This window comes from Zootoca vivipara, chromosome Z1 (genome assembly GCF_965207765.1).
Source record: "Zootoca vivipara chromosome Z1, rZooViv2.hap1.1, whole genome shotgun sequence".
In the NCBI taxonomy this organism is placed as follows: Eukaryota; Metazoa; Chordata; class Lepidosauria; order Squamata; family Lacertidae; genus Zootoca; species Zootoca vivipara.
The window spans coordinates 52,079,810-52,102,624 of NC_142583.1; the positions used below are offsets into that span (position 1 = coordinate 52,079,810).

General features: G+C 38.6%; 1 protein-coding gene across 5 annotated transcripts in view; it reads right to left on the reverse strand.

The window, feature by feature from the left end:
* Positions 1–4,973: 4,973 nt before the first annotated feature.
* SGMS2 (sphingomyelin synthase 2) overlaps positions 4,974–22,815 on the reverse strand; it is a 35,593-nt gene continuing 17,751 nt past the window's right edge. For all 5 annotated transcript variants that reach the window (XM_088660468.1, XM_035112886.3, XM_088660467.1 and 2 more), the window contains 5 exons: positions 15,800–16,470; positions 11,801–11,918; positions 11,521–11,674; positions 7,951–8,117; positions 4,974–6,972 (listed from right to left, as the gene is read on the reverse strand). In XM_088660468.1, coding sequence (XP_088516594.1) covers positions 6,769–6,972; positions 7,951–8,117; positions 11,521–11,674; positions 11,801–11,918; positions 15,800–16,254 — 1,098 coding nt within the window. In that variant the 5' untranslated portion in view covers positions 16,255–16,470 and the 3' untranslated portion in view covers positions 4,974–6,768. The remainder of the gene's footprint in view (positions 6,973–7,950; positions 8,118–11,520; positions 11,675–11,800; positions 11,919–15,799; positions 16,471–22,815) is intronic.

The following is a 22,815-nucleotide window of genomic DNA, read 5'->3' on the forward strand; positions in this document are numbered from 1 at the left end:
CTAGCGATACCTGCAAGCAGTGGTTTTTCTTTCTAAAAAAATGTTTAGGGGTACTCTTTTACCTTCTCATATTGAAATACTGACCCCTCAATGAGACCAAACTTAGATTCACATGTTTAGACGTATGCATCCCCCTGCGTCCCCCCAGAAAGAAAGCACTGGAGGAAGTAATAAAGTACCTGCAGAAGGTAATAAAGTATATCAGGTGTGTATGTGGATTTAATGCTGAGAGGATGTTAGAACAGGATGCTAGACTAGATGGATTAAGCAGCCTCCAGTCTGTTAGAGGAAAAGGTGGGCTATAAATGAATGAATGAAATGAAACTGTGAGAATGCTCAGGCAGAGTGTAAGACTGCAAAATATTTATCCAGTTCCTGGGAGTAAGCTCTATTGAATTCACTGGTGCTTACTTTTGAGTAGACATGTAAAGGCTTGCAGTGTTAGGCTCTATTTACAACAAAGGAATAAAAACACTCCATGGGTTTCCTTTAAAAATTGCTGGCTGAGAAACTACTGCAATTAAAGAGTTTAAAGTGGATTGGTTACATTTTCCTTCAAAATGTATGTCAACTTCACCATTCCTTCCTTCATTCAGTTCAGGTATCATTTTCAGTATAAACAGGACTCTGTTTTTGTAGCTGATTGTATGCAGCAATGCCCTTTTTATGTATTCGCATTGGTGTAAACATGTATGTTGTCTTCTAGATCCAAATGCACACACAAATATTATAAGCAAGCAATACCCTAGTGCTTATCGTGCAAATTTGCCCTTATGTTCATTCATGGCAGAGGCTGTTTCCAAAAAGGACAGCAGGGGGAGGTCTGATCTCTCCATCACTTTAATGTTCACATTACAGTACACAGTGTGGAGGAAAAGGGGGGGGGAATAAGATAAAGGGTATTTCCAAGCCTTTCCCAACACTCATGTGCCTGCCCACCCCAACGTATCGGAGAGGTCTTGTTCATTCTCAATACCAGTAAACAGTGTGTGTAGCCAACGTAAACAAGATGCTGTAGCTCCTTTGCAGCTTGCTGGGCTGCTGTAATGAAGGGAAGGGAAGGTGTCAGCAGGAACAACAGGTGGAGAGGAAGAGGCTGAAGGGTTTGAGCACCCTTTCCATCAGCTGTCTCTCTCCCGAGGAAAAAGAGAAGTGCCTGATGAGCAAGGACATGGGGAGCAATGGGTGCAACATATAAGCCTGGGGTGATTTTTGCAGAAGGGGGGGCGGGCCTGTGCCTTTGGTGGGGGCCAAATTTGCCAAACCCTAGGTACGCCTCTATGCGGTAGTATACAGATAGTGCAACTAGTACTGGGAAAGGTATACTAACTTTTCTCAAGCAACATTTACCAGAGTAAATTTTAGCTGCTCTTTTTGCTTGCTTTAGCGCAGGCATAGGCAACCTTGGCTCTCCAGATGTTTTGGAACTACAACTCCCATGATCCCTGACCACTGGCCTTGTTATCTAGGGATCATGGGAGTTGTAGTTCCAAAACATCTGGAGAGCCAAGGTTGCCTATGCCTGCTTTAGCATAAAGAAAGCGAATCCCAGTCAACTTTTATCCAGGGAAAAGCAGGATATCTTAGAGCAGAGGTAGCCAACATTGTGATCTCCAGTTGCTGCTGGATTACAAGTGCAACTCTCACCATCCTGATTTTGCAGGGAGTTCAACATTTGCTTCTGTAGTATGATGAAAATCCAAGCATTGAAATATTTATTCAGCTCAGGGTGTTTATATCAAAATGTATCAGCACTCAAAAAGTTCAGAGGATTTCTTTTTTAATAAAGAAATCCAGACTAACAGTGTAATTCTATAAATGTCCACTCAGAAGTAAGCCCCATTGAGTTCAGTGGGCATTACTCTCAGGAAAGTATGAATATAAGATTTTAGCCCAAGTTAATTGAACTCAGGTGCCATTGGAATAAACAACTTGAGTATGGCTACACTACAGTCCTAACCTCACTTACTTGGAAGTAAGCCCTATGGAATTCAGTAGAATTTACGTCAGAGTAGACATGGCTAAGACTGTGCTGATAGTCATGATGATTAGAGTCCAACTGACTTCAATGCAACTAACAGCCTCCAACCCATAGGATCTGTTTTGACAGATCATAGGTAAAGGGTGTGAAAATCTCACCCAGATGCCAGTTTCTTATACTTACAACTGCTGGGTTTAAACCCACAAAATACTGCATATTTACATTAATAATATATTCACTTCTGCCTCTTGGACCAAACCAGAAAGACATAAGCAGCATACACTACAACAATGTTGTAGACAAAAAGGAAATTAAAATTATATTTAATGCAAACATGTGGGCATACAATGCCTTTTTTACTTGAATTAATAAACCTTTAAAGATTCAGCCACAATAATGCTCATTGAAACATTGAACAGAAATGCAACACTATGTGTGTCCATGAGGGGGCTAACAGGCACTACTCACAGAGGCTATGTACACTGGATTATATATCTAGGTTTAGTAACATATCAAAGACTTTTGTTGCCAGTCATCATACTAAAGCACTCTTCCCCCACCCTTTTGTTCTTTACAAGACACAACTATGGCCAAAATGGTTAAATAAGCACCTAAAACAGAACTTGCTATTTTAGAAATGTTATCAGAGGCACTTCATTGACATCACAAGAGAAAAACACACCCCACCCCAGGGGGGGAAACATGCCCAATAAATTTCAACTTTACTGCTGTGGCTTGTTTAAAGAATATTTAATTCAATAAAAATCCATAAAACTGGAAGGAAATAAAAGGAGGATCGGCTGTGACCACAATAATGATTTTGAATGTATTCTAAGATTTTTGTTTGTTTCTCATTTGTTTTTGTTTCTTTAGTTTGGGATGTACATTATCTACTTTGCTGTGTCAGTTACTAATTTGACTTTATGTATATCATATTTCAAGCTTTTGAACTATGCTTTTGGGATGCCTTTGCTTTGATAGCTGAAGGAGACTTCAGAGTACAGACTAGTATTTTTTATCGTTTTAAAGAGATAATGAAGCTTATATTTAAGCTCCTTCTTTTCCTGTATATTTTTTCCCCTTATGATTGTTTTCAGTTGGTTTTTCAAGCAATAAAGTTTATTGGAAATATTTGGCTAGAAAGTTAATAGCAGAGGGCCAGGCCTTCATAGCCTGTGACCATCTTGCCAAATGCAGCCTCCCAGCCAAATATGATGGTCGGCCAGGGACTCAACAGCTCCCCTGGTTTGGTTTTGTAGACAGCAAAACCATAAGGATTATTTAAGCCCTTTGGTATCCAGCAGACATATCTGTCATAAGTTGTGCAGGCCTTTTAAACAATATACTGAAATGAACAAGAGCAAAAACCTCCCTAAGAACCAGAATAAACATGGTCAACAAAAATTGCATCATTTTTAATATTCTCCCTATTTCCCCCTATTTGTCAGGTGATTAATCCTGAAGCTGTTCTCAAGTAGTGTACTACTGTCGTTTACTAGGCATTCCTTTGCTAACAGCTATCTACAAGCTTATCAAATTACACTTGCTATCTAAGGAGATGGATTCATTTATTCTCCACTTTAATATTTCTCATCCAAAACAAGAATAATCAGAAACCAAGCAGCTCAAATTTCACTGTGAATTATGGAAATAGCCGTATAGCTGATTAAGTTCAATTCTATCTCTTTATAAATGTACTGGTCAGTTAATTAAAATATACTATTTGAATACCAGATGCTTGTGCTTTAGTGTTGAAAGCAATTTAGAGAAGCATGCCAAAGTCCCTCTGAATAATATTTTTTTTAAAAAAAGCACAAAATTGCAGCTCAAGTTTCACCAATTTTGAATGGGAGATAAACAGCCCAACTTTCTCTGATCTACACTTGTCATCTAGGAACCAGCAAGATAAAATGTACTACATGTTTCAGTCACAGATGGTGCCCCCAAACCTAGGTGGTCTACCTTAGAAATTTAAAAGGTTAGCAATTTGATGTTAAAGAGACTATTTTTGCTAGTGTAGCTTTCAATTTCTGACTGAACCCCTAATAGACATGCAGCATATTGAAAGGCCACGAGGACTTTTGTCCACACAGAAGTTTCCCACCAACTTTGCCACTTGCTTTTGAAACATCTAAGTTTCAGTCCAACTTGAGGGGTGCTTCAAATGTGATAAAATGCATCATGAGAACCCCTTTTTTGTAGCAAAGTTGCATGCAGGATAGGTGTAGATTGTTAATGTGCAAACATATGCACACATTTTGTTGATCTACATAGCTTGAATGCTATATTCATACAGAAATGCTCTCTCCTTTATACATTTTGCCATGTTTAAAGGTGCCCTGAAATAGGACTTAGGGTGACTGATGTATCAGAAGGAGTCCCTCATACTTTCCTTTGTATTTATCAGGACCATGACTGCCGTCTCCAATGAAAATGAAAATAAGTTAAGTTTGTTTCAGCCTTAAGTTTTAAATCTGATTTTGTCATTTTATTAGCCACTGCATCTAATCATTTACTGGTTAGTTATTAACATTGTTAGTTATTAACACAAAAAAAGTTATGTATGTACCTGTAACTGGCCTGAGAGCAAGTACTGTATATTCCTGTGTATAAGACTACTTTTTCACCCAGGAAAATCTTCTCAAAAGTCAGTGTTCGTCTTATACGCCGGGTCGTATTTTTTATACGGCGAGTATATCCCAAACATTATATTTTAACTGGGAAAGTTGGGGGTCGTCTTATACGCCGGAATATACAGGTAAGTTAAATATTTCTAGGAAGGAAAAATTACCGGTAAAAGTAAGGTATCTGGCTGAATTATCATATTTCGCTATCTTCTGTTACCACGATGCATTATTTATTGTACTAAGATTTGCTGTTGCCAAAGTGATAGTCTGAAAACCAGAATTAGCTTAGCGGCCTAGCCTGTGAATGGAAGAAACACCCAGACCTACACAATGAATTTTAAATTAGAATAAATTTTCCAGTCAAATTCTCTCATTACTTTTTTTAATGTCACTCTTTAAAGCATTATTTTTTTTAAAAAAGTTATAGTAACTGATTAGACTTAAGCAAATTCAATAGTTATTTCTCTAGTTGTTCCTTTTACTGATATTTTTTTTAATAGAAAAGCAATTGGCAACAATGAAAAATACATTTAACTACTAGATATTATAATGGTAATGACACTGTTTGATTCCTATACAAAACAGAACAAAAAAGTGGGCCATGTTAGCTTTCTTAAACATTAACTTAATAAATGTTTGGGTGTTTTCACATATACAGTTTTATATTACACAGAAACACTTTGTTCAACCAAAAAAAATCTGTAAACAATAAAGTAGCAGACTGGCCACATGACCATTTAATAAATAAATATAGTGTTAGGTAATAGTGAAACAAACACACCTATAGCAGTGAATACCCTTGGCACAACAACTAAAATTCACACCAAGGAAAAAACAATGTGATGTTCATCTGTAGATGTATCATATCCAGCTCTCAGGCCCAATGCTTCATAGTTTTTGCAAAAATCACACCATTTCTTTTTAAGCCTTCAAAAAATCCTTTTGGAGCCTCCTTACAGAAGATCAAAGCCAGTGAGTGACTGGAGGATCAGTGGAAGTTTTGCCTCCCACAGCATTTAAATGGTTCACTCAAGTTTATGTATTATTTGCTATACAGATGCAGTCATGTACAATCACAAAAACAATGTTAACAATCCTGCAGGAATCTTATGACTTTTTAAAATTATAAATTTATACCTCTGAGTGCCAACAATGGGGTTGTCCAAACTCAGTGGTATTTTCAGTCATTGCCTGAAGGAGTATCAACATTCTCTTTCAATTATAGATCCTCCATTTTTTGAGCATTCGCTGCAAAGTGCATATACTCAAAATATGTTATGCACATGCACCACACATTCATGCAAGCTGACCAGCAGAAATTTAAATAATTCCCTTGCCTTACATATTTGTATTTTAGTAATAAATTATTTTTTCCTGTTGTTGAATGCTGACGATGTTAGTAGACATTATTTCTAACTTACAGTATCATCAGGTAAAATAGGTTTTATGGTCATCTATGGATATATATATATATATAAAATTGTCACTTATTTTTTTTAAAAAATGTAAAAAAAACAATAGAGGGTAGCTAGAGTATATGGAAACAGTGGTGGCATTACAGGGTTATAATATATTCATTCCCATAAGAGAGTATCAAAAGATCAAGGTTCACTTCTGGTTTCACCAGTTATGTATAACAAGTCTTGCCTTCACTAGTGAGAATAGTAAGACCACTGGTTGCCAACTTCTGTTACTCTCTGCATATAGCTAGAAAGACCAGTATTGTGCCTTTTATCTTTTACTATGGTTTTGCTCTTCAAACTCCACGAATCTAAAGCAGATATTTTGTTTCAGTGCTTCTGTGGGATGAGTGATATTTAACAACAGATGGTGTGATGTGTTCTTTGGCACCTCTGAATCTCATTAAGAAACCAATGTCCTAGCTCTCCTCCTCCTCAGGAAGTGTTCTGTTGGCACCAGAGTGCCACTGAGTGCCAGTGTCTACTAGCACTGAAGAGTGGGATGAAACCGTACAATATGACTAGAAAAATATACCAAGGGGCAATAATTATTTCATTTGTGTCTACAATTGTCTTTTCTCAGATCAGTTGCACAAAGTTTGGTCCACTTCTGCAGTTAACAATCTAGTCATCTTAAGAGCTTTGGTTATAGCATAAATGTTTTGGTAAAGAACAATACATTCTCTTGTCTTCGTTTCCTTCAGGTGGATTTTTCATTGTCCTCTCCCGTTTTCTGAACTCGGGAATACTTCTTGCATGAAGACTTGAAACAGCTAGGGGGCCAAGATATTGGCCATGAGAAACAGCAAGGCACGGAGCCCTGTATATTCTTTTCAAAGAAATTGAATATTGGAAACCACCATGCTCGAGAGAGAAAGTTTGTCTGTGACGAGATTTTCAAGTTCTGCATTAAGAGGGGGGAGAAAATATATTAAGATCCTGATGAGACTGCTTTAAAAAGAGCCATATTTAAACCACTAGAATAATTCTTATTTTTTCCTTAGAAAGAAAGCACTTCCATGCAGTAAAAACCATATAAAACATACGGTAGGTATAATTCAGATAGGACGATCAGTTTCTCCCTGTCCTTCAGCTCCATATTGGTTTTCGTGCTGGAATTTTGTGATAACTGACCCCATTTGAAACAGAGGGCAGTAAAGTAAAACCAGGCAAGGTAGTATTATTTATTAACTCCTCATATTACTCCAAGGAGCTCAGAGACATATATGTGGGATTCCTAGACTCCCATCAAGGTAATAAGAAGGCTTAAGCCTGCTTAACTTCATATAGAAATTTTCTTTTGGTCATTCTTTGTGGTACTTACAGCAAATGGCATTTTTTACCAGACTAACTACAATATTTCTGACCAGCATTCCATTCACATAGTGAAAATGCCTCTCCACTTACCGTTAACTGATTCACAATTAAGTAAAGGAAGTTCGAGTAATTTAGGAAGGCATTCATTTAAACTGAACCAGATTTGTGATAGACTTTTGTTTATAGCTTCATGTGTATACTGCTGTATAGTGTAGTTAAGGCACTGGATATGATTTAGCAAAATACAGTTGCAACAAATGTGTGCCGTTACCGTAGATGTTTATGGTGGGATTCCTGTACATATTTACTTGAAAGTACAGCTGATTGAAAAGGCAGATCTTACTCCTCAGTGTGGGACTGTAATGTTAGTGCCTTTAAATTCAAATAAACTTCACCATGACTAACTTTCCCCCCGGATTATACCAATATTTTCTTAGATGAGATTTCCAGGGGGAAAGTAAAAATGCCTCAAAGTCCAGCATAATCCAGCAATTCATTTTAACATAATACATTTTGTAAAGCAGTACCTAACATTAATTTAGAAGCTGGTATTCCCGTTACTCACCTTTTCATTAGCCATAGAATGATACCACCAGAAGAGCCTTGTGGTGATATAATAAGCAATGACAACATCTATAGTATAATGTTCATGTCCTACTAGGATGCAGATTATTCCAGCAGCACTCATACACCAGCAGATCAAGTGATACCACCAAAAGTGACGAGGTGAATCTGCCCAAGAAGGAAAGCATGTTAAAGAGGTTTAATATGGGAATTGTACCTACAGTAGCAAAACAGATGAATATGAATTTGAACTAATTTGTGAATGCAAATGCATGGATATGCACATGCACATACAGACATAAACTAAAATATATTTAGTTCACAGGAACAGGTTGGCATATAGTTTGATTCCATGGTGTAAATTTAACAGAAGTTAAATATATGAATGCTGGCTAATCAGCTGATTTGCTCAATTTGCACACTACTGCTGGTTAAGTTTGCATACAATACACATCTAACTAAGGCTTCTAGGGGATATAGCAGAATACACACCTGCCATGCAGAAGGCCTCAAGCTTAATCCTTGGGCTATTCAATTAAAAGAATTTTCCAGCAAAGAAAAAACCTCTGCCTGAGACTTTGGAGAGCTACTGCCCTTGGTGTAAATACATAGCTGCCAAGTTCCGGCCTGAGAAATAAGGGACTGGACCGGAAGTAGCAGACCGGAAGTAGCGCTACCGCCATTTTGGAACTGGACGGAGCATGCTCAGAAGCTACTTTTGATGCTGCTCTGCCCTGTTCCAAAATGGCCACCGCACCAGAAGTCGCGCTGCGGCCATTTTGGAACTGGGCAAAGCAGCATCAAAAGTCGCTTCTGAGCATGCTCCGCCCACTTCCAAAATGGCCGCCACGCCAGAATAAACCAGGGGAAAACAAAAAAAATCCGTTTTTTCGGCTGGGGACAGCCGGAAAAACGGGGGTTTCCTGGGGAATACAGGAGACTTGGCAGCTATGGTAAATAGCACTGGACTAGATGGACCAATGGCAGTCTCCTATGTTCATGGACAATTGCATAATCCACACCACCAACATTGCCTTATAAAGATGGGTTAGCAATATGAGCTCCAATCTGGCACCCAAAGAGTAGCACCTAGCCCAACAATGATCAGAGTTGCTACCTGTTCCCCATATTCTTCCTACTTGCTACAAGCCTTTCATCACTCGTCTTTGCTATCTGACACAATGAGGAAGGAACATACTGGCAGGTAATGGAAGGAGTGTTACAGAACCATCACTACCATAATCCTTCATATAAAACTTATGTTTTAAGATCCCTTTAAATTGTGCTGCAACAATCTGACATCCATTAAAGCATACTAGTGAAAAACAAAATTAATCCATTCATTCAAAGGGGTAAATGGTTCCCACCACCATATTACTATCTTTCTTTTTCAGTCCATGGCCACTTTTTACATGGTAGAACACTAATCATAATTATATTTGAGGAAGGAAAGAAGATAGCGAAATTAGATCAGAGAATCATTCATTTCCTTTGCATTTTTGAAGAATAACAGCACCAGTACCTATTTCAAATAAATTTAATCCAATTTATGTAATTAACTAAAAATACAAACAAACCAGTGCACTACTGCATTTTATTGCTCATTCCAAAAATAAATGTCAAAATGGAGGGAAGGAAGCTTGTACAGCCATCTCTGGCCAGGGAGTTAAATATATTGATAAACAGGGTAGGGATGAGAACACAGGAAGCATCTTTCAGATTGGCAAAATGCCTGTTCAGAAAGATCAGTGGAGCATATTGCACTCAGCTTCAGAATAATTGAGCAGTATTTGCTCTTGCTTCAAACAACATCCCCACCCCACCCCCATAATCATACAGGAACAAGAAATTAGTAGATAATATCCTGATGTACAGTCCACACCACTTTTATATAAAACCCTGCCAGCAGTATTCCAATGAGAAAAAGCTCTGTCTAGTCAGGGTTCACAGGACAATCTAGTGAAGAAGAATGGCTGTAATAGCCCCATGTCAGTAATAATAATTTCCTTCCTTCCTTCCTTTCTTTTTCTTTTTCTGCAAAGGGCATATGCTAAATGCTAGATAGGTAAACTAAACAGCAACATTAAATGGGATGATTAAACATGACCACAGTACATCTGTGACAACATCCTCACATAAAATAGTGCATGAAACGGCTATTTACCAACTACTCATGGAACATTATGTCCACATAATGTTCTCCCACCTCCACCAATGTATTAAAATGTAATATGCATATTACATTACCAGAAACTGTCACATATTCAGGCTTCATAGAAGCTACATAGGTATATTCATGTTAATGGGAACATGCTTATGCCAATGAAAGGCATGTTTTCCAGTTTATATGGAACCCAGTTTTTGACATGTTTGTCCTTTGTAGCACCAGCTTTCTAACAACCAAAATACTCATGAGTAAGTATTCTAGAATTACAAGGTGGTATAGTGAAGTGAATAGAGTTTTGGGCGATGACTAGGAAGACCCATCATTGGTTGACATTGGACCAGGAACTCTCTATCAGTCTACTTGAACCCCATAAGGTTGTTATGAGGATAAAGTGGGCAAGGGACCTTCTCTGCAACCCCAAGTTCTCTGAAGGAAGCGTGGCATAAACATGCAAATAAATAAATAAATAAATAAATAAATAAATAAATAAATAAATAAATAAATAAAGGGATTATTTATTTTATGAGACCTCATGGCAAAAAGAAACAACAAGGAAGACAATGCCAAAGAGAAAGATAAGCAATTATTTCTGTCCTACACCAATTTATAGTAATTGAATTAGGCCTGGGAACACAAACATCTTTTCGTTTTTCTAACTGAAGGAACAGTTTGCAACAAGCCATCCAAATTAGATACAGTAGCTGTGTTTAAAAAACAACAACCAAAGACCAAGAGGCCTAGTTTGCACATTATGACTGCCAAACTAAGACCACCTAAAACCATACGAAACATTTAGGAAAATAAGAAAGGCTTGAGGTGTGGAGCAGTTCATCAAGTGAATTGAGTAACAGACAATAATTCAACGTAGTGCAAAGCAGATTGCTCTGTTAGCGCAAGCATTGATGCTTGCATGGTTTAACAATTTGCTCTTTCCTCCACCCACATTCTGATCTAGGAGTTCTCTTCCCTTACCCAAGTCAACTTCAGGGGACACCTGGGAGGAGAAGAGGAGAAACCCCAGTTGTGCCAGTGGAAGTCCTTGCCTGTGGTTTCCTGGTGGCACTCATTAATTCAATCCACTTAACTGCAAACTTTTCCTGGGGATAATTACATTCCCACAGAAAAACCTGGTAAGCTGCTTCACATGACTGATCTACCATGTAAGAGTCACCAAATGCAACAATTTTAAAAGTATCTCATGCACTGGCCAAAACGTCAGAACTGGCCCAGACTTTCCGCTATTTTCAATCCAAAATCAGAAGCATTTGCTTAGATTGGTGCATATACAGAATACTGAAACTAGTATAAAAATCAGTGGAGTAGTGTTGCTAAGCATTTATGAAAAAAACAAACAACAAAACAAAACCAACCCCAAAAAACTACATTTGAAAAATTGAAACTTACATTCCTTGATAAATAGGTAAGTGAGTGTTAGCACTACAGTGTGACCACTGAACAGGAAATCTCCGCATAAGATGTGTGAGCCTGTTATAGACAGTCCACCGCCGGAAATTAGTTGCAGGATCCGCTGAACCTTGGCTTGAGAATTTCCATTTAGCTAGTTTGTCATAGGGAGAACAAAATAAGAAGAAACACAAGCTGAAGGAGACTGGAAGTGTTTGGTTGGATAAAGAACTCCAAGCCAACTGATTTGTAAAATATAATTTGCATTTACTAGGTTTACCTTTGGAGCACACTGAAAATGCATTCCAGGCACAGGGAGAGTGGTGACATACATGGTAATGCAGCGGTAAAGGTATAAAGTTCCTATTATAAAGAAGAACCTTCGTCCCACTATTGATCTGAAAAATAATATTGAAGAGATTGTTCATGTAGTTATGCTACAAGTACAGTTCCATAAAAAGACTATGCCTGCAAAATTCAACATGATATCTTTCCCACTCTTAATCAGTACTCATAGGATAATGAGTAAAATAGGAAAACTGTTACAGCCACATTCTTATTTATTCATTTATAAAAATACTTTTATACTGCAATGTCATAAAAATACCAAAGTGGTTTGCAACAATTATATATACATACGCAACAAAAACCAAGCAAAGATTTAAAATCACAAACAAGCTAACTATTGCAGAATATGTTTTCTTAATTGTCCATATAAGCCTGCCAGCATAGAAAAGTTTTCAGCAGATGTCCAAAGGTTAAAATGGAAATTTCTTGCTGAATCTCTATTGGAAGAATGTTCCACAGGACTGGGCAAATGACACCATAAATTTTACAGTAAAGTTTTGGATTTTTTAAGGTTTGCAACGTTTGACTGTAATATGTCTATCTTATGGGCACCAATATGCTTCAGAAAGAGCAATTCATATTCTCTATTATTTGACCACCCAAGTGTATCTTATGGGATCTGTTATCATTGTTGTACAGTGGTACCTCTACTTACGAATTTAATGCGTTCTGAACGCACATTCATAAGTCGAAAAAATTTGTAAGTCGAATCCCATAGGGAGAAAGAATTGGGAGAAAAAAAATCATAAGTCGAAGCAACCCTATCTAAAAATTTGTAAGTAGAAAACATCCTATCTAAACCGCATCCAAGATGGCGGACGGAGCTCCGTTCGTAAGTAGAAACATTCGTAAGTATAGGTACCACTGTATATAACTTTTAAGGTTAGATTCTAGGAAGGTGGCACATCCATATTTTTGAGTAAAACAGCTGATGTAGAGCAGTGACCATTCCTGCAAGACTTGATTGCTTACTTCCAGTACAACCAACTTTCATAGAATCATAGAGTTGGAAGAGACCACAAGGGCCATCCAGTCCAACCCCTTGCCAAGCAGGAAACACCATCAAAGCATTCCTGACAGATGGCTGTCAAGCCTCCGCTTAAAGACCTCCAAAGAAGGAGACTCCACCACACTCCTTGGCAGCAAATTCCACTGTTGAACAGCTCTTACTGTCAGGAAGTTCTTCCTAATGTTTAGGTGGAATCTTCTTTCTTGTAGCTTGAATCCATTGCTCGGTGTCCGCTTCTCTGGAGCAGCAGAAAACAACCTTTCACCCTCCTCTATATGACATCCTTTTATATATTTGAACATGGCTATCATATCACCCCTTAACCTTCTCTTCTCCAGGCTAAACCTACCCAGCTCCCTAAGCCTTTCCTCATAAGGTATTGTTTCCAGGCCTTTGACCATTTTGGTTGCCCTCCTATGGGCACGTTCCAGCTTGTCAGTATCCTTCTTGAACTGTAGTGCCCAGAACTGGACACAGTATTCCAGATGAGGTCTGACCAGAGCGGAATACAGTGGTATTATTACTTCCCTTGATCTAGATGCTATACTCTTATTGATGCAGCCCAGAATTGCATTGGCTTTTTTAGCTGCTGCATCACACTGTTGACTCATGTCATGTTTGTGGTCTACCAAGACTCCTAGATCCTTTTCACATGTACTGCTCTCAAGCCAGGTGTCACCCATTCTGTATTTGTGCCTTTCATTTGTTTTTGCCCAAGTGTAGTACTTTACATTTCTCCCTGTTAAAATTCATCTTGTTTGCTTTGGCCCAGTTGTCTAATCTGTTAAGGTCATTTTAAAGTGTGGTTCTGTCCTCTGGGGTATTAGCTACCCCTCCCAATTTGGTGTCATCTGCAAACTTGCTCAGGATGCCCTCAAGCCCACCATCCCAGTCATTGATAAAGATGTTGAATAAGACTGGGCCCAAGACAGAACTCTGTGGCACCCCACTAGTCACTTCTCTCCAGGATGAAGAGGAGCCATAGATGAGCATCCTTTGGGTTCGGTCAGTCAGCCAGTTACAAATCCACTGAATGGTAGCACTGTCTAGCCTGCATTTTACCAGCTTCTTTACAAGAATATCATGGGGCACCTTGTCAAAGGCCTTGCTGAAATCAAGATAGGCTATATCCACAGCATTCCTTTCATCTACCAGGCTTGTAATTCTGTCAAAAAATGAGATCAGATTAATCTGACATGACCTATTTTTCAGAAACCCATGCTGACTTTTAGTGATCACAGCATTCCTTTCTAGGTGCTCACAGACCGTTTGCTTAATGATCTGCTCTAGAATCTTTCCTGGTATTGACATCAGGCTGACTGGGCGGTAATTGTTTGGGTCTTCTCTTTTCCCCTTTTTGAAAATTTGCCCTCCTCCAGTCTGCTGGAACTTCGCCTGTTCTCCAGGAATTCTCAATGATTACTGCCAGTGGTTCAGAAATCACCTCTGCCAGTTCTTTTAATACTCTTGGATGCAGTTCATTTGGCCCTGGAGACTTGAATACATCTAAACTAGCCAAGTATTCTTGTACTACCTCCTTATTTGTTCAGGGCTGTGTTTCCCCTGCTGAATCATCTGCTCCATATTCTTCAGGTTGGGCATTGTTTTCTTTTTTGGAGAAGACTGAGGCAAAGAAGGCATTGAGGAGTTCTGCCCTTTCTCTGTCCCCTGTTCACATTTCACCATCTTCTCCTCTAAGTGACCCCACTGATTCCTTGTTCTTCCTTTTGCTACAGACATACCCATAAAAACCCTTTTTGTTGCTTTTAACCTCTCTAGCAAGCCTGAGTTCATTCTGTGCTTTAGCTTTTCTGACTTTGTCTCTACACGTGCTGGCTATTTGTTTGAATTTCTCTCTGGTGGTTTCCCCATTTTTTGTACATATCCTTTTTAAATCTTAACTCAGTTAAAAGTTCTTTAGATAGCCACCCTGGCTTCTTTAGGCACCTTCCATGTTTCCGTCTCATTGGTATTGCCTGAAGTTGTGCTTTTAATATCTCCCTTTTAACAAACTCCCAACCATCAGGAACTCCCTTCCCTTTTAGTATTTCTGTCCATGGGATTTCACCCAGCGTTTCCCTAAGTTTTCTGAAGTTTTCTGAACTTTGGAAAGCTGCATAATTCATCATGTTACTAGCTGCTTCCTGTACGTGGTTGTGACCATAGAACTACAGTACTCCCTGCATGAAGGGTTTGACACTGATGAACTGGAATATACAGTAGATAGTAGCACATATTAAATATTTGCTTCACTAGTTTCCTTTGGGTGAATTGTTCAATTCTACATGTGCACTCTCAGAAGTATGTCCCATTGAGTTGAACAGGAATGAATCCCAGATAAATTGCTATAGGACTGCATCTTAAATCACATTCAGTTTAAATATAAATCTGTTGCATCTTTGTTACAAGTCCACTTGTTTTAAACATAATTATATAAAGAAGGAAAAACTAATCCAAAATTTTAGGCAACACCACTTACCATTTCTATAGCAGCATTATTGCAGACTTGCATGTAGCTTTTTTCTAGTATCTCAGTCCTTTCTTTTGCAAGTCCACATGATTAATAAGTAAATTATGATTAACAGGTAAAACTCTGAATTCTCTTAGGGAGGGTCAAACTAGATGCGTCCTTACTATGTGTAATGTTCACTACATATCAGTTTTTCCTAAGCTAACTGCACGGTTGAGGAAGTTCAATTTTCACTGTAAAGGAATCACTCCCCCATTGAGACTGGAATGGAAGTCCCTCATACAGCTTTTTTTTTCTAAAATTCCTAGCCATGCTGTAAAACAGATTTCTATTCTGATCCCTGTAGGGAAGTGAATAATTAGTTAAAGACAGACAAGCTACATAACTGCCTATGTATTTAATTGACATCTAGTTTGGTCTTTAAGAAGAAGAAAAGAAGGTGTGCAACTTACTTGTATCTGAGAAACAGCCACTGGATTGTCCATAATCCAAACAGTATAATTCCATTTATTTCTGATACAGAAAAAGCCCAATCTACACGATCAATATAATCAAAAAACTTATCTGGCAATGGAGGACTGAGCTCCTTGGGAGGCACCCTCTCATGTACCGCTGTGATAATGACAGCCGTTAGAATTAAGTTGAAGATAGCATACACAAAGGCAATGCCTGTTTTCCACCATTCTAAAGGAAGTTTGTTTCTAGATTCAGCGGGCATAGAAATCTGTATATAGTCTGGATACTTCTTGGTGCCTTTCCGCAAGCCATTGGATAAACCCTTTGGTTTGCTGCTGCTGTTCTTGTTCTCCTCACTGACAGTGAGTGTGGGTCGAGCATAACCATTTGCAGTTTCATTGTTCTGGACTTCCATGTGCTCTTCAAGCTTTGCTGTCTCTACGGTATCCATCAGGCTTAACACGTGCAGCAAAATTAACAAATATTTGTCTGATTTCTAATATTATCTCCTGCTTCTTTTAAAGTCTGCCTCCCGTAATTCCAGTCAATCTTGTTCCTTTAACAAAGCATGTAGAAACTGGGGATTCCAATTTAACTTTCAATTAAGGCTTCAGTTTTCCGGAAAGAGTCTCACAAGCTTTTCCTCCAGGTACCATCAATACATTCTCTGCAATTAAAGTTGAAAAAGATGTAAAATTTGCAAAAATTGTCAGTTACCTCTGCATGTATGTTGGACAGTACCGGTGGCGACCATTTCTAATGTCCAGTACAGCCTTCCTGGGAGATGGCTGGACATTAGATTTGAGCTCTTAATAGTTGCTTTCAGTACCTAGCAATTCTAAAATGCAAGTTGCCGGGCATCAAGCTTGTCCAGCAGTCACAACCTCAACACGATAAGGTCCTTCCTTTTTATCAGAGTTCTACAAGCTTTTGATTTATTATGTGGAATGCAGCCCACCAGTAACCTTACAACCACAAAATTTATTATCCAATCACAGGTATCCACAGATCTAAAACATAGACCATTTGAGCGCTAGGGGGCAGTTAGATAGTTGGTAGGCTGCATTTGACTTCATAGTTGTGCCAAACTACTATAATTTCATAAATATGGGAATAGGTTGTGGCTATTCAGAAATGCCAGACAGTTACACTCTGTACACTCCTATTGATTCTCTTTACTATTTCAATTTTCCAGTCTAAGCCCTGCCCCTGGGGCAGGGAGGAGAAGACGCAGAGTTGCTCCATGGTACGTGAAAGTCTAATCCACTGGTTCAAGGCATCTCTGTGTGCTGCAAGTCACTTAATTCATGAGTAATATCAGATACAGATAGGGCAGATAAGTTTGATGGGACAGGTAAGACTTCAGCTTTTAAAATATGCCCATTTACAAAGGGGAACAGAATGTCCTTAAGAATGAGGAAAATACATTTCTGTCCCTATGTCTTATTCCTGCTCTTAAATGTCCAACTGTGAAACAAGACAAAAGGGAATAGGGTGTACTCCAAAACAGGCTGCATGAACAAGTACAACAATAATGTTGTGAAGTGAGTTCCCTGTTTCCCCTATTTTAAGACGTAGTCATAAAATAAGCCATAGCAGGATTTTAAAGCAGTCAAGGAATATAAGCCATACCCCGAAAATAAGACATAGTGATAGGCGCAGCAGCAATGCCGGCCGCGGCAGGAAGAGGAGGAAAAAAATAAGACACACCCTGAAAATAAGCCATAGTTGGGTTTTTTCGTTTTTTGTTTTTTTGAGGAAAAATAAATATAAGATGGTGTCTTATTTTTAGAGAAACACCGTTATTCAGCCTGTCTTGTAACACTTACCCATTCTCCTAAAAGTAATGTAATCTTAGCAACATTATTGTTTGGTGCAGTTTTTGCCCTCAGAAAAGTGGTATTCTAAGGAACTAGTCCTGGTACTTCAACCTGCAAAAATGTGATTCTTCTTTAAAATTTGGGCAAAAATTAAACCATACAATCCCCCACTTGCACCCTCTGGCTATCTGGTACAGCTATGTTCAACACAAAAAAGTTCAAGTAAATGGTTAATGTTACTTTCTGCCAAATGCCTGTTAGCAGCAGGTATTTGTCTTGTATGTCATTATGACAGAAGTATCCTATGTAATAGGAGCTACAGAGGGACAGGCACCTGAGGTCAGAACTGATGGGTAGGTGGGAGAGGTGTTTGTATTTCAGGGAACACAGGTTCTTCCCTGCAATACATCCTTCTGGTATTAGAGTCTGGTAACGGGGTGGAGGCAGGACTGGAGAGAAATAGGGAATGGAGAATGTGGATTAAACACCCCCCCACACACACTTTTCTCTCCAGAAAAATGCTTGAACCCCCACATTCACTACAAGGAGGGAGAACCCAGGGCTGGAAACCTCATATTTCCCTTGCAACATGCTTGTCCTTAGATACAGCTGCAAAGTTCTTTTTGATCTTTGCTTTCTCTCTCCTATCCATTATACAAGCCAAGCCTGACACTCTCCTTTTGATCTCTAGAAGCAGCACCAAATAATCTGTAGCCATTAGAAACCAAGTAATTTGTATGCTCCAAACACTGAAAGCAGTTGGGTCAAGATCACCAGGAACAATACACAACCAAGTAAGCAGTCAAAAGAATGAGTCCTGAACATTCTAGTTACTGAAGTTTATTTGTTCTGGCTCACCTTTGTTTTCACAACAGTGTAAACAAAAGAATATGTCAATACAATATCACTCCTTTAGAAATAGTCAGTACAATAACTGTAAATCCAAATGAAGTTAAAACTAAAATGAAAAAAATGAAAGTGGAGATTATTCAAAACACAAAGTGCAAGTTTGAATGAACAAGGACAGGAAGCAAAATCTAAATTTTCTATTTACATGGTGCTGTAAACTATGGTTAGATTAGCAGTGGTTGGTCAAGTCATTGCCACAAAAGAGGCTGAAGTGTGCTTTGAAAGTTAAGCCAATATATTAGATATAATTCTATACCCTTTGGAACCAAAAGGTATTGTGGAACATTTTCCTATTGTCAGTATTAAGGGCAACAAAGGAATAACATGGGAAGGAGGGGAATGCAAGAATTTGTTGAGGCAGGTGACACTATAGCCAACAGACATGGGAGAGTCCTAGAAATATCAGCTGATACCTTGGTTCAAACTGAGTAGTTGAGCATTGGGGCAATCCCTTGTTTTGGACGGAGGGGAGGTTGTAGTCTCCGCCTGCCCCCCCAAACGCTGGGGTATCCTGTTAGAGGGATTGGGGGGAGTGGTCATGTCCACCCTATTTGATGGGATCATCCTATTTGATGTAAGTCTTAGAAACCCCACCTGGATTGACCACACGTCCTTCCAGCGGGCAGGCCACAAGTATTTAGATTGCCCCATGCCCAAGCCAAACCTTTTTCATATGTATTCAATAAAGTTGTAGCCTGTTTTTACCCAAAACCCAGTGTCAATGGTCTCTTATTTATATGGGTTGGGGTATAGGAAGTCTGATGCCTTGTTCTGCAAAAGGATCAATATTACAGAGTACCCTGAACTAGCAAGGAGGATGCCTACACATTGTTTTAGGAAATGAGTTTAGAAAATACATACAATTCTTGAATGCAAGAATTAAGTGTGCCTTCAATTTTAACCCAGAAAAAAGAGAGAATGATAAACTAATTATTAGGTGTTTGAGAAATACTGCTTTAGATTGCAATAATTTGTGTGAAATATGTTTGCCTTCCAAGTAGCATCTTAATCATCTCCCCCGGCACCTCATCTGTATTTTGAAAGAAAGAAACAAGTATGTTCATGTGTCTAACTTGTAAGCTTGAGAAAGAGTGATCCAAGATACCAAGTCCATATAAAAGATGTGAATTGGAGAAAGTCTACTATATTGATTGTGCATTATTATTTATTTAAAGAAAACTCCTGCTTCTCCTTCCAGAATTCAAGTTTATTAGAACTGCTCCTTGTCACTGGCTCTCCCTGCTCACTAAACCCTGTTGCCCCTTCAGCAAACTCTGCTGCCTTATGGGATATCTTTGGGAGAAAAAAAGCTAAGCCTACACAAATCCGGAATCAAGTCCCTAAAACGGTAGGAACTGGTGTGTCTCTGCACTCCTTTCTTGCCTCACCTTTTTCTTCTTCCTCCGACAGCAAACAAAACAAAACCAAAAATCAAAATCAAACAACAGAATTTCCCATGACATTTGAATGAGGAAACTGATGTCAGGGCTCCATACGAACCAGAATATCAAAGCAAGGAATGCCTACTATTAAAACTCAAATACAGTTCGGTTTAAGCTGTTTTTAAAATCAGAAGATAAACTTCACTGCTTCAGTAAATGAACATATACTGAAAGGAGATAGTTTTACGTCCAGTAGTGCTTCTCTTTGGATATCTTATCCCTATTGCTGTGATATTTAATAATGCATTTTACATCCTTCATAACTCTGCAGCACAACCTGCGGTTTTCCCAGTATCATAGCTTAAAGTCATCATTAATTGGATTTGTTACATCCTTGTGTTGTACTGTACAAAATGATTTTACCAGGTTTTTATATCCACTGGCTAGTGTACAAAACTGGCAATGTCTTTTAAGATACTCAGTCATAAAGAACCAGAATACAATTGCATTATGCTTTTGCTTTGGCCATAGGCTATTTCAGGACAAAAGGCTGATCTCCAAATATAGCTTTCAAGATACAGGAGAGAACCATCAAATCAAGGCAGACAGCAAGTTTTTCTCAAATCAAGCACTTTACTTTGCAATATCATTTATAAACATCAAACATAAAGCTCATTAGACGAATGATTGCTTCTTTTATGAGCAAGAGCAAAAAAACAGTGACCCGTTATCACCATAGTTTCAAGTACGGCATTATAAACACAATACATTATAAGCAAAGCATGTTGAGGATGAAGGATGAAGCAAGTTGGGATGCAGTGTCAACTCTTAGCTAGTGCACTGGAATAGAGAAGTCGTCATAATTCAGGGTGGGGATGAACTCCATAATTATCATACTTGGTAAAAATAACTGTCCATCTGGGTTGGACAAGACTAGTGGTTCCCAACCTTTTTTTGGCCATGCCCCACCTAACCATCTCTAAAATCCTGATGCTCACCCCCAATGATATATAATTCTTATTATTCAAAAGTGAACTCCTATTCACGTGGAGGAAGCCTAAAAGGCCATTAACTTGGTCTAAACAAGCTCGAATTGCCCCCCTGTGGGGTATGTGCCCCATGTTGGGAACCACGTGACTAGACCCTTGTTGTCCTTTCCAAATCATGAAATTCTGTGATTCTATGATAACGTATTCTCCAAAAGCATTTGGGGCCCCAGGTGGATTGGAATTATTGGATTATCCCCATATCAGGTAAACCTGAATTTACAGAGGTACTATATCAAGACAGGTGTTGTTTGAGGGTAATGATATGTGGACTATGCAAATTAAATGGGAATGCAAACAGCTGCAAACAAACAGTAAAGTTTGATGTGGACAAGCCCAAAGTTTAGTCATAGGCATTAAAAGTGTGTGTGTGTGTGTGTGCTGAGTAATATGTACTTTCATTTACCCAGCTAAAAAGTGTGAGTCAACAGTCAGCAAAAGGAAAAGTGTCATTAGTCACATGCCCCACCAAGAAGAAGCGGCTCAGCTATTTTTAGGATGTGTCATTTATATTTATTATCACCATGAGAGGTTGTCAAGTGACATAGGAATCTGGAATATTTGTGTATTAATTATATAAGTGTTGGTACCTAACTGTAATTTGTTCCTAAATGAGGCAAGATGTTACCACAGAATACACAGCGACTAAAACATGGGGATAAAGAAATACAGTTACATTTTAAGTTAAGAAGCTTTAGCATAGTTTTACTGCTGCCTCTCTTTCCATTTCTTGAAAATATAGACTCCTTGTCCATAGTGAAAAGTTTTAGCATTGATACATACTTATAAAGGGATGGCAAGAACAACTATAGTAGTTAAATATTAAATCCAAAGATACCTAGATTAGTCATGCTGTTCCTGACAAGATTTATTATTTTGTGTGACAGGAAGCAGCTACACACACTATGCTGAAGTAATATTCAGTAATGTTTGGATTTATTTAGTCGTACCTTGGTTCTCGAACGCCTTGTGACTTGAACATTTTGGCTCCCAAACGCCACAAACCCAGAAGTAAGTGTTCTGGTTTGCAAACCGTTTTTGGAAGCCGAACGTCTGACGCAGCTTCCTCAGCTTCCGGTTGGCTGCAGGAGCTCCTGCAGCCAACCAGAAGCTGCGCCTTGGTGTTTGAATATCGAACGGACGTCCAGAATGGATTCCATTCGAAAACCAAGGTACGACTGTATTTTCATTTAATCATTTCATAAAAATGATTTTATACAAAGCTTGATTGTAATTTAACACTCTATTCAAGAAACGAGTTGTTTCCTGCAAAAATCTAAATCCCTCATCTTTCTCTGAAAAAAAAAACACTTGTGGAGGACAAAATTCGATTTAAGATGGCCAGGTATCCTCTTTTCTTTTAGACCACCCAATATTTCAAGGGCTGTCTGGAAAGAGTCCTTTGTCCATTTGGTACCAAACATACAGGATGAAATATGAAGTAGTCCATCTTTCCTTCTACTATTAAAGTCAAACACAACAGGTACAATTCTTGGCTGGCTGGCTCTTGAGCTACAACAGAAACTAATGCCCCTGTGAAAAGAGAAGCAATGCTGTTCCTATGAACACTATGGAAAAAGGAATATACATTTCCTCCCATATGATATCTCTACAAGGAAGAGGAAATGATGTTGGTTACCTCCCTCCATATATGGAGTTTGAGTTCACACATGCAGCTTGTTTTTGGTTTAAGTTAAAAGAAAGAAAAAACACTGCCAGTCACCTGATCCATAGAAAGAATATGCCACCGAGTAAAGGGAATCATGCTCTACTACCGGTGCACCCTATCTATTTTGTTTGATTAAATTTGGGGAGGGGGGTACTGATAAAATGATTAATAGACAGTAATTGAAGG